At 33.2% G+C, this 16,130-nt stretch overlaps 2 protein-coding genes across 16 annotated transcripts in view; both read left to right on the plus strand.

The window, feature by feature from the left end:
- LOC127862116 (kelch-like protein 21) overlaps nt 1–16,130 on the plus strand; it is a 167,450-nt gene that overhangs the window by 130,713 nt on the left and 20,607 nt on the right. The window lies entirely within an intron of this gene.
- Nucleotides 1–16,130, plus strand: part of LOC127862112 (adhesion G protein-coupled receptor L3-like) — a 93,239-nt gene that overhangs the window by 28,402 nt on the left and 48,707 nt on the right. For 4 of the 7 annotated variants that reach the window (XM_052401093.1, XM_052401094.1, XM_052401091.1 and 1 more), the window contains 2 exons: nt 1,818–2,286; nt 8,521–8,731. In XM_052401093.1, coding sequence (XP_052257053.1) covers nt 2,223–2,286; nt 8,521–8,731 — 275 coding nt within the window. In that variant the 5' untranslated portion in view covers nt 1,818–2,222. Of the gene's footprint in view, nt 1–942; nt 964–1,012; nt 1,115–1,817; nt 2,287–8,520; nt 8,732–16,130 lie in introns of those variants that run through there. The other 3 variants (XM_052401097.1, XM_052401096.1, XM_052401095.1) reach the window with 3 other exon arrangements.

Here is a 16,130-nt window from a genome sequence, read left to right on the forward strand (position 1 = left end):
ACTATAATGAATGATAAGTAATCTTGAAAACATATTATACATGCTACTGTTTTTCATTTTTTATGAAGAAACAAAAGAAGTTTGTCTAAGAAGCCTATAAACTATATACTTTATATTAGTAAACAAATCCACTATGGTTAGATTATTTACAATGTATTGTTTATGGCAGTAATTTTGCTTTCAAAAATAAACATCATACACTTTTATGACAAATTATGCTTAAATGGGTGGGAGGACATATGAGTATGGCAGTTAAGTTTTATTAATGATTTTGGTTAGCCACAGGCATGTCGGATTTGACAACATGCTGAAAATCACCAGATCTTGCTAGGGTTGTAAATAATGTTAGAATATCCATTCTGCCTTTTATTTGTAGAAGTATATGGTCATGACCCTATTGGTTACATCTACATTCATTCTGCTTCGGTGTAATTGAATCATTTTGCATTAATTAGGAGCCAAACTGTGGTGATAAATGTACATTATTTTGTAGTTACTTATACTGAGGAAGTTATTACCTTATAGAATCAGTGTGTCTAAATTATATTCTACAACTTTTTGTTTAACTTATTTACATGAGTTAGAAAGCTAATTATGTCATAAATATTGTGCAATCAGGCTGCCTGTAAATTGACATTATTAAATTTGAAGTATTAAAATCATCCATTGAAACCAATGGCGTATGTTTACAGCGAGAATTAAAAATGAATAGGGAAATCACCTGAACTGTACTCTCAAATTTGGTGAGTGGGGGGGGGGGGAAGAAAAGCAAACAGTTTATTGATAACTGAATGAATCATACTTTATGGGGCCCAGATTATACAGGTTAGAGCGCCTCTTGGTCTCATTTATGGCAAGTGGTGTGTTCATAACCAAATATGTAAACTGACCCTGCATGACCTATTAGATGTCATGAATGTTGAAATTAAATACCAAAATATTTGTGATAACTTCGCCTCATGGGTTATATATGGAGTTAATACTTCTTTACTGTGTGCCATTCTGTTTAATTATTTTAAGGCAGTGGTTATGAGTAAATATTTTGGATTGTCATTTTAGAAAGTATCGGAAATTCTTCGCAAATATTGTATAAATGGACAGATAAACAACTTTTGTATGATTATGTTTGTCTTAAAATGCTTTATTTAAAGATGTATGCTTCACTAGTTATTGGATTTTACGAATCTAAATTTTAAAGGGATCTTTTCACGCTTTGGTAAATTGACAAAATTGAAAAAAGTTGTTTCAGATTCGTAAGTTTTCGTTTTAGTTATGATATTTGTGAGGAAACAGTAATACTGAACATTAACCATGCTCTAATATATCCATTATATGCATCTTTTGACGATTTTAAAACCTAAAAATTATAAAGCGTTGCAACGCGAAACGATTGAATAATTTGGAGAGTTCTGTTTTTGTCGTTAAATTTTGTGAAACTACGAAGATTGCTTATATAAGGTATAAAATACGTCAAGTATGTCTACTCGGCGGAATAGCTCAGTAGGCTAAAGCGTTTTTACTTCAGGAGTCTGGCAGGACTCCAGGGGTCACTGGTTCGAAACCTGGTCCGGACAATGTTCTTTTCCTTTTTTTAAATTTTTTCTTGATTTTTTACTGGAGCTTTTACGATCCAATGTTTACATTTATCAATATAAAGCATTTAATGAATAAGTTAAAAAAATGACAAAATCTGTGAAAAGGCCCCTTTAATAGCACATAAGAAACTTTATTGACTGTGACAACAGACTTAAACTCCGAATATTTATGAATATTAGCAAGGAAATATGATCCTTTAATATGTGTCTTTGTGTTTCCAGGTGCCTGGAGGAAGTAAGCGGGGAAAAATCAGATTGACTGATCCAGTTTTAGAAAATAGCAATTACAATTGAAATTTGTATGAGGGAAATAGTATTGTTGAGCAGTGAAAAGTATGAATACTTATCCTATAAAAGAGATCTTATTGTGAGACTGTGTGTGTGCTTTTCCATGGTTTCCATGCAATTGTGTTGAGTATTTTAATGCGGATAAATATATTTAATTGTGTGAGGATTGGTGTTTAGTGACACAATAAGAAAGTTAAGTGGTGAATATTGGAAAAACTTACAAAACTAGGACTTTAAGGTTCAGTACAAACAGTGTTTTATATTAAGGAGGAACAGCTAAAGCAATGTGAGTTTTCCTCCGCAAGTTGTGGATGATATATTAAGGGATTATAACAAACAATGGAGAAGTTCACCCTCTGGATCGTTATCCTGCTAGACCTCACTTGTAGCCTGGCAGCTGAATGTGAGTATAATTGTGTTTATTGTAATTCTGAGACTTGGGTAACTTATTAACATATATTTTATACATTTGGTCGGACACTTTCAGTGCCTGTTGATCCAGAATATAATGTTTAAATTGAATGTTTTCCTATGAAAGTTTCTTAAGAATGTTTTTAAAACCTTGAAAATACTTAACATAAGTGACTTAAATTATGAACCTTTGAACCTATCTGGGCTTGTAGTTTGAAATTTATATAAGCCCTGAGACTCGAATCCATGAGCACAGAAAAAATCAACTACCAAACATCTTTGTTAAACATTTTTAACTCGGCTATTTTCGGAGAAAACCTGAGGTATTGTCATAGTCAGCTCGTTGTGTCGTCCGCCGCCTACTCGTGCTTAAACCTAAACATTGGCTCTAAAATCAAAGTGCTTCCACATACAAATTTGAAACATCATATGTAGCTGCACCTTGATGAGTTCTACATGCCACACCTATTTTTGGGTCACTAGGTCAAAGGTCAAGGTCACTGTGACCTAAAAAAATAAAACAAATCTGACAAGCTTTAATTTATTCAAAACTGCACCCGCAGCCGTGCATTGGCACCCGTTATGCTGTGCTCTTGTTATTCAATTACTTGATCCAAAATAGGGAACTTTTACTTACTCATGGGAAATATTCAAATGTTATGTATATCAATTTTACAACACATTACATTTGAGAATTATACATACTGTCATTGAATTAAGCCAAAACTTGATTGTGTATGTTTGAAACTTTATTAAAAAAAAATTGGACATACTTTTTTCAGTTTTAATAACATACCGTGTAAGTGCTGAAATAACATCCAAATAATACATTTGTCGCAATTTTTACTTTGTGACAATTTTTTTTGTTTGATGCATGCACATAACTGTGCGGGATATACCCATGCTCAACGGCAGTACCCTGTTCAGATTGGTAATAAATACAATAAATCTTATAATAAAAAGAATTGCATTTATGTAATGTTTAACACTGTTGTTGCATTTTTCTGCTATAATTTTCTGTTTAATATGCAAATTGCATCTAATTTATTGAACCTGATCAGATGAATGATAGAATTAGTAAATTAATTGCTCTTACTAAATTTACCATTTGGGCAGTTGACTTTCATGTTTCGTTTCCCAGTTTTAGATTTTGACCTGGGCCAGTGCTTATTTATATCCCTGTTTGTACAACATGATGTAACAGATACATGAAAATACTAGGTTGCAGAGAATATAAACATTTTAGAAATATTTTTATGCTTAAACAATGACATAAAGGACAATGTTCGGTCATAAAGGTTTGCAGATGCTACATAAATGTGCTCTTGCCAGTTTAAGTTTTCTCAAATGCCCTTGTTTAAATGTTAATGAACAAACAGATATATTTTTATGCCCCCTGTAGGGTGGCACATAGCAGTTGAACTGTCAGTCCGTCAGTCCATTTGTCTGTCTGTCTGTCTGCCTGTCTGCCTGCCTGCCTGCCTGCCTGCCTGTCTGCCTGCCTGCCTGCCTGCCTGCCTGCCTGCCTGCCCGAAAACTTTAACATTGGCCATAACTTTTGCAATATTGAATATAGCAACTTGATATTTGGCATGCATGTGTATCTCATGAAGCTGCACATTTTGAGGGTGAAATCCTCACCCTCAAGGTTATCCTTCAAGGTTAAAAGTAAAAAAAATACAATCCAAGGTAAGTAATAAGCTTTAAAAGAAAGATAATTTCTAAACCTGCCAAATGATATATTGAAATTTTATTTCAAAGCGGCGCAATAGGGGGCATTGTGTTTCTCGGTCAGCAGCTGGAGGGTGCGCGTCGCGACCGAGGTGAGAGTCGCCCACAGAAGATCTACTCACTTCTGCGGGTGGCTCTGCTCAGAGATTTTTTTCACCCAATTGGGAACGGGTCCGGTACCCATGCCATTGGGAATTTTTCACTTCGTGAAATCACCAAAATTGGGAAAAAACGAGTCGCAAAATCTTCAAAATTTTTATGATATTTAAAACATTTAAGTTATTTAAAATATTTACCAGTAGCACCTTTTCATCACATATTTATCATCATTATATTATCATCATTTCTATGACTGCTTTTGTAACAAAACACAACCTTAATGCATGGGGCATCTAGTACATCTATGACTGTTTATCCGAATACTATACATGTCGAAATATGTACACTTAAGTTGCCTTACCTGTTTAACTTTAATAATCAAAATTTTCCTTGTTGTTATCTGGTTTAATAAACCTTATCAAACGTTTGTTAAATCCAGTTAATGCTTTCTCCATTATTGAATCACCATTACTTGTAATTTGAATTGCCAGCTTTGAATTGAACGCGGGTTGAATGTTACACTTACAATACGTCCGCCATTTGCAATGTCGAAGGTCATGACGAAGCAAGGGGGGGGGTGGCTTAAGAGAGGGACCCCGAGACAGCGGTACTCAGTACGCTCAACGCACTGGGGAAACTGTCCTGGGAATGAAGACGATGGCCGTTGACGACAAGTGGGGCCATAAAGGCGGAGCTGTGTGCTGCAGTCGCTTGGCGGTGCTGATTTCTCCCCTGAAAGGTCACAGGGGCAGGTCGAACTATAACGACCTCCTGAAGAGGCCAGTAGGACCTGTCAATAAACTCTGATTCACACACGGGCATTGTGTTTTTGACAAACACATCTCTTGTTTAAATGTGTTTTCCTTCTTTTTAAAACAGGCAGTAAATCTGCCTTTGGCTTTCTATGTAGCTTCTTTTATGTTGAGTTTTTATGATCCTCCATGTGCAGGCTACTATTAAGTCTCAACTTTCTTGAAATATGCATGGCTTTCAAACATTGTTACTTACTGATATAAATGAGTGTAACAATATACTGATTTAAATGAGTGTAATACTAGAGAAGAATTGTAATTTGAAGTTTGTATGACTGTCCTACTTTGGGTGAAACCATTAAACAACCTCCAATTTTCTACCAAGATAATCAGGATGCTAACAAATGAGAAGTTTATGCTCTGAAGAAAAACACATCAATTTCAAAATTAAAGTAGGTGCACTGATTATAGTAAAAACCTTAAAAGAGTTTAATTTTTTTAATTCTTGTGTCACTTTCCAGTAATATTTTTCTGTTTTTGTCATTTTCCTCTGTGGGCATATTTCAATCTTACTGATACAAAAGTCGTCTGCTACCGTTTTCTATTATTTTATAATGTGAACAATTTGGTTTCAGGTGTCATTGTGAAACAGCTTGCTCTCATAAAGAATAAATTAATTGATTATAGTGTTTCTGTCTGTTATGATAACTCCTGACTATACACACTTCATACACCTGATGTGCTTAATTAAATCTCTTGTCATATTTAGCAATGATTTGAGCATCTATTTATGCAGCCATTAGAAAAAAATTCTTGATTTATAACAGCTAAAGCTACAGCAATTTTTGCCTTTTTTTCATTGTCTTTAGTTCATGTGCTCATGGTGAACTTGTGAGAGCTTTTTGTCTGTGGTTTGTCAAGCGTCATCCATCATTAACAGTTTCTGTGTGAACATTCTAGAGGCCACATTTAATTCCCTAACTTAATGACACTTGGTCAGAATGTTAGTGCCAATGATTACTTGGCCACTTTTAAGTTTGGGTCACATGAGATCAAATACTTGGTTCGTAAATTCATTAAAGAATTTCTTAAGAATCCAAATTTAATGTATTGCCCAATATTTATGAAACTGATAAAATACGTGAATCATTGTTAATGGACACTAAACATTTGCATGTAAATTTACGATACAGCACATAGAATTTTCTATTCTGACTGTCTCCCTGCAGTTTTAATGGTGTAACTTTTTTATTATGCAGACTTAGTTTACGATGTATTTTATGTTGCTGTAATGTTAGACTTTGCAATAATTCTTAAATGAACTAAATAATGTTTTAAAGACCTACGAAATTTAAGTGGTGAAATCAAAATTAAACTTTTTACCAAGTTTCTTCATTCACTTTAACTCTGTAATAAATTGCAGACTTGTTTTAGGCAGAATTTCTAGTAAAAACAAAACATCAGCAATATTGAACGAGTGCTTTGTACCAAACATTTGTAATGACTTAATTTGCTTATGTGAACAGTTTTTAAGTTTTGCCCTTTCAAGTTTATATGTAAAGTCTCAGCCGTATATTGTGTTTCTGCATACTAAACAGTCATGTGATATTACAGATTTTTCTCTGGAAAAATAATACTGAAATGTCCATCCTGGCTCCCCAAAACACAGTTTTCGTGACACAGTATTGTTCTTATTGCCCTGAATGAATAGAAATAGTTGTTTTCATTTAGTATTAAGTTGCAGTGAGAACATCACTCCCTGTGGAAAATAGTGGTGTCACTAGTGATATTGCAGTGTTCAAGATGTAAAACATTCAGTAAGATGATACAATGTTACATTAGTATTCCATGACAGCAATTGACAGACACATTAATTTATCTGCTTGACATATAAATTGTTGGTATAATGTCACCTTATTGAATAGGTTTTTATGGTTTGCGCATTCAAGAAAAGGAATTTTATCATTTATGGTTATAAATAATGGAATGAAAATTAAGAAAAAAAGCAATAGCTCAGATGAAAAGATAAATATGAAAGAAAAAAGTATTACTACTTTCTGTCTTCTTTGCCTAATGGCCACTGGTGATTTTTGTATGGCTGATATCAAGGGGTAGAGCTTTCTTTTGATCTTATTTATGTTTTAGTTTTTTTGCCAGCTGGTTATGTGAGATTCCATCTTATCAGATTGGTTCTAACCACTAAATATCTATGGCTTTACCCCTGATTATTTGCAATTTTGTTTTTGAAAGCTGCATTTTAAGGTATGTTAGTCCCTTTTTTTCCAGAAAAATTCTTACAAATGTCCATCATCACCACATGATACTGTTTTGGACACCTAATAAGTGGCCTGTATACCACTTATGGTGACATTTCTATATCATTTGTGTGACCATAAATGTCATTGGGGAGGTGAACTTTATTAACAACCATTTTGTCCACCGCCATGTAGGTTTAATAAAAGCCCTCCAGCCAGCTTTTTATTGTGAAGGTTATTTGCTCAGTTAATGAGTTTCATTGCATTCATTTCTTTATTCTAGAGGTTTTCTGGAAAAAAAATGAAATCAACAAAGGTTAACTGCATAAGTTTCTTATGGTATAAAATGTATACATTTAAATGCAATTCAGGCATGGACATTTTTTAACATTTTTAAACTGCTTTTGAGAATTAATTATTAATGCTGCTTGATTTGTTGTCCGTACATTAATTAGAATTCATAAGTTGTGATACAACAAAAAAATAATGTCATTATTTCAACTTTATTTTTGGGACATCAGCAGGATAATTGGTTTTTACCAGCCCTATGTACTGTTAACATGCTTTCTGTCTTCGAAAGATTGGGGGGGGGGGGGGATATTGTTTTTGGCCTGTCTGTCTGTCATTCATTCATTCATGGTGTGTCCGAAAACTTTGACCTTGGTTAAAGTTTTGCAATAACTTTTGCATTATTGAAGATAGCAACTTCATATTTGGCATGCATGTGTATCTCATGGAGCTGCACATTTTGAGTGGTGAAAGGTCAAGGTAATCCTTCAAGGTGAAAGGACAAACATATGGCTTGAAAGCGGTGCATTTGGGGGCATTGTGTTTCTGACAAACACATCTCTCTCTTGTTATTTACTGCTAAAGGGAAATCATGCCTGTGTAAATTCCCGTACAAGAAAATAAGAAGTAAATCCAAATAAATAAGGCGATGATTAATGAACAAGAACATTTATTATACAATACTAAAATAAAAGTTTATAACCTAATCTTAAATATTTTTATGTCCCCCACCACTTTAGTGGGGGACATGTTGTTTTTGCCCTGTCTGTCTGTTTGTTTGTTTGTTTGCTCCAACTTTAACATTTTGCCATAACTTTTGCAATATTGAAGATAGCAGCTTCATATTTGGCATGCATGTGTATCTCATGGAGCTGCACATTTTGAATGGTGAAACGTCAAGGTCATCCTTCAAAGTCAAAGGTCATATATATAGCTTCAAAGCAGCTAAGGGGACATAGTGTTTCTGACAAACACATATCTTCTTCCAATTTGGAATGCAACTAAGTTGAATAATGTGTGCACTTAATCTGAGTATTAAAACTTAATGTGTTTCTATTCTTAATAAATTACACAAACCATACATATTTTCCAAAATTTCAGATCCAGCAGAATACCCGTCCAATAAGCAGAAAAACATTTCGTTTGCATGTGAGGACTCATTCGTGAACCTGCAGTGCAAGGAGGGTCATATCCGTGTGCTGCTCGCCAACTATGGTAGATTCAGCCTGTACATCTGCGGGATGAAGGGCATTGACAGGGACTGGAACGTTCAGTGTAGCGCCAAGGACTCCATACGCATTGTTTCAGAAAAGTAAACATTATTATATTTGTTAGACACTTATTTATGATGAATATTAACTTTAAAGTTACTTGTTAGAGTTTTAAGCTTCTTATTTAACAACAGTTGTCTAGATTGGGTACAAAGATTATGGTTTTCAATCTCGGTCATAATTTTTAATATTTAATACATTTATATTAAATTTTAAATGTTTCAAGACTTTTCATAGGTAAAGAATTGTATAACAAAAACATAAGTTTAAAAAAGCCTGTGAACATACTGAACTCTTGCTTGTGAACAAGAACACTGGCATACTGAAACTGAATAACGAACCAAAGGGCTTGAATTCCTAATAGCATTTATGATTATCAGCTCCCTGTCCATCACATTGCAGGCTAATCCAGATTTGTTTGAAATAGTGACCTGATTAAGGCATTGATGATGTCAAACCCATTAGAATTCATATGGTGTAAGATAAGTAATTATTTGCTTTATAAGAGTGAATTTGATGTTTTACATATATATGAATGTTTGTGTCAAAATAATGTCCTATCATTGCAATTGTTCAAGTCTTTTAAAGCCATTAATATAACTATTTTACTTTCACAACAATATTTGCAATTTTCTAGGTGCGATCATAAACGATCATGTGATGTACAGGCCTCAAATTCCATATTTGGTGACCCTTGCCCATTCACCCCAAAATATCTGCAGATTGAATATTTCTGTTACCATGGTAAGGTCCCATTGCTAGGGAAGCATGATTTCCCCACCACCTTGCAACCAGCATGGCCCATTGTACAGTGTAGAGTTTAGAACATTGCAAGCACAGTTTCTGTTTCATCATGTATGGTATTAATTTTGTGTTGTGTTTTTTTTTCTTTCCTTTTATTCCTTTTATTCAAATATAAAATTTATTTTTTATTTTGTTTATTAATTAATATTACACTATATTGGTACACAAGTTAATTTTTGTATAGCTGAATTTATTGCGTTCTTTACTCTTTATTGTAAATACTTTTTATAGTTTATTTCTATGTCAAAATATTGACAAATAATTATAACTATATTCTCACAAATCCCAATGGACCAATAATACATGGAGAATGATTACTACATAAGTTCCTTTTACATTAATAAATGTCCAAAATAATGGTTTTTGATGCAATCATCTTTTGAAGGTTGGGGTATGTTTTCCAAAATCTCATCAACACGTGTATTTTTTGCTTCTGCTTTTTCTTGAACATTTGGATTAATTGTTACTCTGGAAACTCATATAAATTATGTTTGTTGGCACATCAGAACTTAGGCAAAGCCAAGGATGAACCTGCCCAGCCCAACAGAATGCATCATATCAGTGTAATGTGGTATCAGAAAAATAAACAGGATTAAACTTAATCCATTGATCTTTGGCGCTGTGATGGGTGTGATATGGGTGTGATAATCTCACCTGTACCATAATCCAAATTGTTAGCAAACGTCTGCAATTGATGAATTGCATGGGGACTTCCAATATTACAAAACCTGGTCTTGTTGTATTATTCTAGGGGAATCTTACTTTAACAGTGTATGTAAATATAATAAGCTGTCTTGAACCATCTGGCATAGCATACATTCCAGCCTTAAATGTTATGGCATTGATACTGTTTGAACTTTTGAACCATGAGTCATGTGTTGTTTGTGATGTAGTTTGTTTGTTGATGAATTAACTTTTAATCATACAATCATTGTAATTGTAAAATAATATTTAATTGTTATAATTCAAAATTGGCAACATAAGTTTGTCTCAAATGAAATTGATGATCTTATGATATTTTTTATCTTGCATTATTACACTTAATAATATGATGAATGAATGATTACCACAGGTATATTTGTTTCATAATTTGAATAATAAACTCCAGCCTTAATTGTTAAGAATTGTACTTTAAATCAAACTGCATTGTTTGTTAAGATGATATTTTAAAATCTTAATATCTGATATATGTGTGTTTAACTTATGACATACTATTACATCAGTAGTCAGCATGGACATTTTACCAATTTCCTGTCAATTAAGTCATAATGGAAAGTCTGGAGGGATCAAATGTCAATATTTGTGCCATTTTCAAAATAATTAAAAAAGACAGCCTAGTCTAAATTTACGCTGGGCCCTTAAATCCTTTGCACATCCTTTGCATTGTTCCCTATTATTGTAATAAAGGTCACATTTCTAATTTCATTGGAATTTTGCTAAATGTCCTTTGTCTCCATGCAAGGAAAGTCGGGGCTTTTTTAAATGTCTAATAATTGCCACACAAGGCATTGAAATGGATTATTTTGTCTGGAATCTCAATTTGGGATTACCAAATTGTCTTGGAAGTGATTTGCATTAATTATGATTTGTCACTTTGGTTGTGATAGAATGCCTTTGTTCATGGTTGATCTTATTTTGGGGGGGTGGGGGGGGCCCTGGCCACTGATACCAGATAATTTAATCAATTTTGAGTCACCCTCTTTGCATAGGAAATTTAAACAAAAAACTAAGAAAACTCCCTGGAATAACATTTTCATAAATGTTCTGTTCAGATCCAACTGTTTAAGGGATTTCTCACTAATTGTTGAAGGTCTTTGTTGTTGCTTTTTAACACATAATAAGTTGTGATACTTCACCACTGAGGCATTATATACTTGTATAACAACAATGAAAGTCTTCATATTATGCCCTGACAAAGATGGAGGGATATAGAATTTGCGTTTTCAGTCTGTCTGTCCCGTTCAGTCTGTCTGTCACAAACTTTTTATGGAAATATCTTAGAAACTATACAAGATATCAACATGAAACTTCATGGGTATATAGATATCAATGAGGAGAAGTTCCATGCACAAGAACCATAACCCTACACTTTCTTATATTAGAGTTAATGCCCTTTCTGTTTTTTTGTCTGATGTAACTTTTCAGGGCTATATTTCAGTGATCATAGAACATTTCAACGTTACATTTCATGGGTTTATTGATATCAATGAGGAGAATAGCCTTGCAAAAGAACCATAACTCTACACTTTCTTAAACAAGAGTTATTGCCCTTAGTTTTTTTGTATGATGTTATGTTCAGGGCTCAGATATCTCAGATACACTTAAATATTTCAACATGAAACTTAGTGGATGTAAAGATATCAATGAGAAAAATTGCAATGCATATAAACAATTACCTTAATTATTTTCTTTAAGATTGTAGTGACTATAAATGAATTTGCACCCATCTGCAACCAAAATGTGTTTTGTGGGGAAAATCAATTAAACGAATTTGCTTGTAAAATGTCAAATACTGTTAAGAAGTTTAAAGTTAATACATGTATTAAAATATTAGCTATAACATATAGGGAATTTTCTATCACAAATAATTAAGTACGCAAGTAATATTGTGTTTTGGTTATTTGTTTGGCTTTCTTTTATTTCAATACCTTTAAATTTTCTGAAGTTTATTTTCATTTGTGTCCTTGGTGAATTCACTGGGATGTATTAACCCGTTTATGCCTAGTGGACTCTCCCATCCTTCTAAATTGGATCAATTTATTTCAAAAATTAGGGATGTCTAGTATATTTATTTCTATATTTACAATATTTCTTACAGAAATTCCTTTAAGCAAACAGCACAGACCCAGATGAGACGCCGCATTATGCGTCGTCTCATTTGGGTCCTCGCTGTTTGCAAGGGCCTTTTTTCTAGACACTTGGCATAAATGGGTTAATCATATTATGTTGTTTGATCAATTTAAATTTATGCAAAAGTATAGAGCCTTTACAACATAATTTTAGTGTGGTTAGGTGAATCACAACATCTTTGTATGAAACCAGTTTTGTTTTATAATTTAACAAAGAAATAATCCTCAAGAAAAGTTATTTTTCTTAAATTAAGACTATGTGGTTTCATTTGCAACAAATGGACCATACAATTCACACAATGGCTTAGGAAAATGAAAAACATTTGAGGTGTTTTTTTACCATTCATTTGCAAAGCCAATTTGCTTCTTTGTATGTAAAATCATTTTGTCAAAAAAAAATTAAAATCTTTGAAAATCAAAACCATTTGCTAAGAATGAGTAATGGAAAAAAGGCAAGTAAAAATGTTATGACATCATTCACTTAAATGAATTTATCAAACATCGCTTAAAATGTCCAGATATGTTTTGAAAGAAATGCAAAGCAGATTGACTGTTCTCTGTTTGGACGTCTAATTTTAAGTTTACATATATCTCGATGTTATAAAGTGTTTGTAAAACATTCTTCAAGAAGTTGTTGACTTATTCATAGAAATTAAAACTTAAAACCAGTGTAAGCTTAAAATGTATGTTTCAATTAACACCATTTTTAAAGTAATATATCTTATTTGATAGAAAATTTAATAATAAAGTATGCTTGGCAATTTTACATCATAGATGTAATTAAACTGCTTCATATGCCTTTCTTTATGAAGATATTTATATGCACTTTTGAAAAGTGGAACTTATTATGAAAAAACCTGAGATATTTAGGCTTTTTGTGTCCAGGAGAACGATGTCCCCTCACATACTCAAATAGTGAGATAACGTTGGTTGGTGTATTATATTGGCCTGCTGGTTAGAAAACCTGGACAGTCTCTTGAAGCACTTTTGAATATCAACACGCCCTTAACAAGTGGTCAAATTAATCTTGTCTGTTGTAAGATTAACTTAAATGTTTAAAGCAGATAATTATCAAACTTCTTGATAATGTTTAAAGTTGAATAAACAGCATGTTTGCCTGTAGGACTTCAGGCCCTTGAAGTTTCCAAAATTTGCCTTATTAACCTTGTTGGCTCTCTAACTCAAGATAAATATGTTCAGGTGTATTTTTACCACAAGTTGGTGCTCTTGTTTAGCATATTATTTTGTCAAGTAATTTTAATAACTGCATAGCTTCTATTAGTATATATTTTTAGCCATGTATTATAGAGGAAGCCAAATTGAGTTTTAAAGTTAATTTAACTTACATTTATTTTAATTGAAAAATAAAATAATCACTGACTTATAAGACTGATTTTAAAGTTTTGGCATGTAGGTAAGTAAAAAAAGTGGCCAGAAAGAAGTTAAATGCAATATTTCATTTAAGTTTATCATCAATTTTATTTATCCCCCAAATCCTTGATAAAATAGAGTACTGAACAAATCACTGAACACATGTCTAGATATTAGTTCAGTGATTTATTTCCATGTTAGATTTACATTTTAGCTGATAATTTGACACTGATCCTTTGGTACACTTCCTGAGCATAAAAATGCAAATTATTGGAACGTTTAATTGAATTCCTACATCACGAAAGGCACCCTATTGTTGGAGTTAATAGAAAGGTTTTATTCAGGCTTTAACACAGTTGTTGATGTTATGAAGAAATAAGTGAAAATGTAAAGATTGGTTAATAATTGAAGTGGTTTTTTATTATCCCCCGCCAGAGGTGGAGGGATATTGTTTTGGCGTTGTCCGTCTGTCCGGCTGTCCGTCCGTCCGGCACTTTTGTGTCCGGAGCCATATCTTGGAAGTGCTTTGGCGGATTTCATTGAAACTTCGTGTATGAGTATATATATGCATAAGAGGATGATGCACGCCAAATGGCATAATGTACACCATCTGTTAAAAACAGAGTTATGGCCTTTTGTATCTTGAAAAAATGCTTTTTACTATAGGCACTTTTGTGTCTGGAGCCATAATCTTGGAAGTGCTTTGGCGGATTTCATTGAAACTTGGTATGAGTATATATATGCATAAGAGGATGATGCACGCCAAATGGCATTGTACACCATCTGTTAAAAACAGAGTTATGGCCCTTTGTATCTTGAAAAAATGCTTTTTACTATAGGCACTTTTGTGTCCGGAGCCATATCTTGGAAGTGCTTTGGGGGTTTTCATTGAAACTTGGTATGAGTATATATATGCATAAGAGGATGATGCACGCAAAATGGCATTGTATACCATCTGTTAAAAACAGAGTTATGGCCCTTTGTAACTTGAAAAAATGCTTTTTACTATAGGCACTTTTGTGTCAGCAGCCATATCTTGAAAGTGCTTTGGCGGATTTCATTGAAACTTGGTATGAGTATATATATATAGATAAGAGAATGATGCACGCCAAATGACATTGTACACCATCTGTTAATTACAGAGTTATGGCCCTTTGTATCTTGAAAAAATGCTTTTTTCAGTGTCAAATATAACCCTTTTGTGTCAAGAAGCATCATGGGCGGGAGATATCAATTCAACGAATTTGCTTGTTCAAAATTATTTTTGTGCAGCTTTTTGGCTTCAACATACAATTCAAATCAACATATGAGCTGCATTGTGGAAAACCGGCCTTAATGCATGTGCATCTGCACGGGCTTATCAGGAATGACACTTTCTGGATGGATTGGATCTGTGTTGAAAATTGCTTTACTTGAAACAAAAAGTTCAATATGAACAGTAAGTTTGGTCCCAGATTAACGTGTGCGGACACTTAATACACATGATAAACCACAAAGTCAAATGTTCAACAAACCTTTATGTCCATAGTCTTACACCAGACATTATACAAAGAACAACTACAAATTTAAAATCTAACAATATGCCTGATTTTACCAAGCCATGAAATGCCATGTCACTTATATTAAATGAATGTACTATACATCTGAACAATCATTTACTGTCGAATGCTGGGTGTGTTTTATTATCTGTCATCTCCTGATTGCTGATTCACAAGAGAAAATGTCAACTGATTTTTCCCTTCGGTCACATTCCCATGTTCTCTCTGTCATTTGTCTGTCATCACTGCAGCCATTTATTGTTGTCTAAAAGATCTGGAACCATAAAGGAAGCCTTTGATGTTTTCCAATCAAAGTTGTATATCTGGGTTTTTTCAGTTCCCTGAAAACATATGGTATTGTGTTGCCTCATTTTACAGTGACAATCAGCAAATGTTCTGGAAACCAGTCTCATGATGACATTTTGTGTAAATATATAAAAAGTATCCAGGAAATCAAACTGTATTTGGCTTCAATTCTGTTTCAAATATTACGATTTGATTTTAATAGCTTGTGTAAAGGATAGTGTGATCTTTATAAAGCCAGAGAATACTGCCAAACTTTCCGTCAATTGAGTATATTATTGTTGACTTTTTTTAAAGCTTCGCAAAATGTATGTGTTCAGCACTGATTGCATCAGATTTGAAATATATTGGTCATTAATTAAATCTTTCTTGTTGAGTTCTCTCTTATTATTGATTTCATATTAATATTAATATATTTATAGTGGTCTTTGCAATTGAAACTTGAATGATTGGGTTATACATGTATGATGTACCAAAAAAGGATGTTTTGAAGTACCAATTTACAATAGTGTACCAAACTTGACCTCCGTCCTATCCTGATGACCCAGTAGAAAGTGATAGTCGTAATTTACCAT

Source organism: Dreissena polymorpha, chromosome 16 (assembly GCF_020536995.1).
Source record: "Dreissena polymorpha isolate Duluth1 chromosome 16, UMN_Dpol_1.0, whole genome shotgun sequence".
In the NCBI taxonomy this organism is placed as follows: domain Eukaryota; kingdom Metazoa; phylum Mollusca; class Bivalvia; order Myida; family Dreissenidae; genus Dreissena; species Dreissena polymorpha.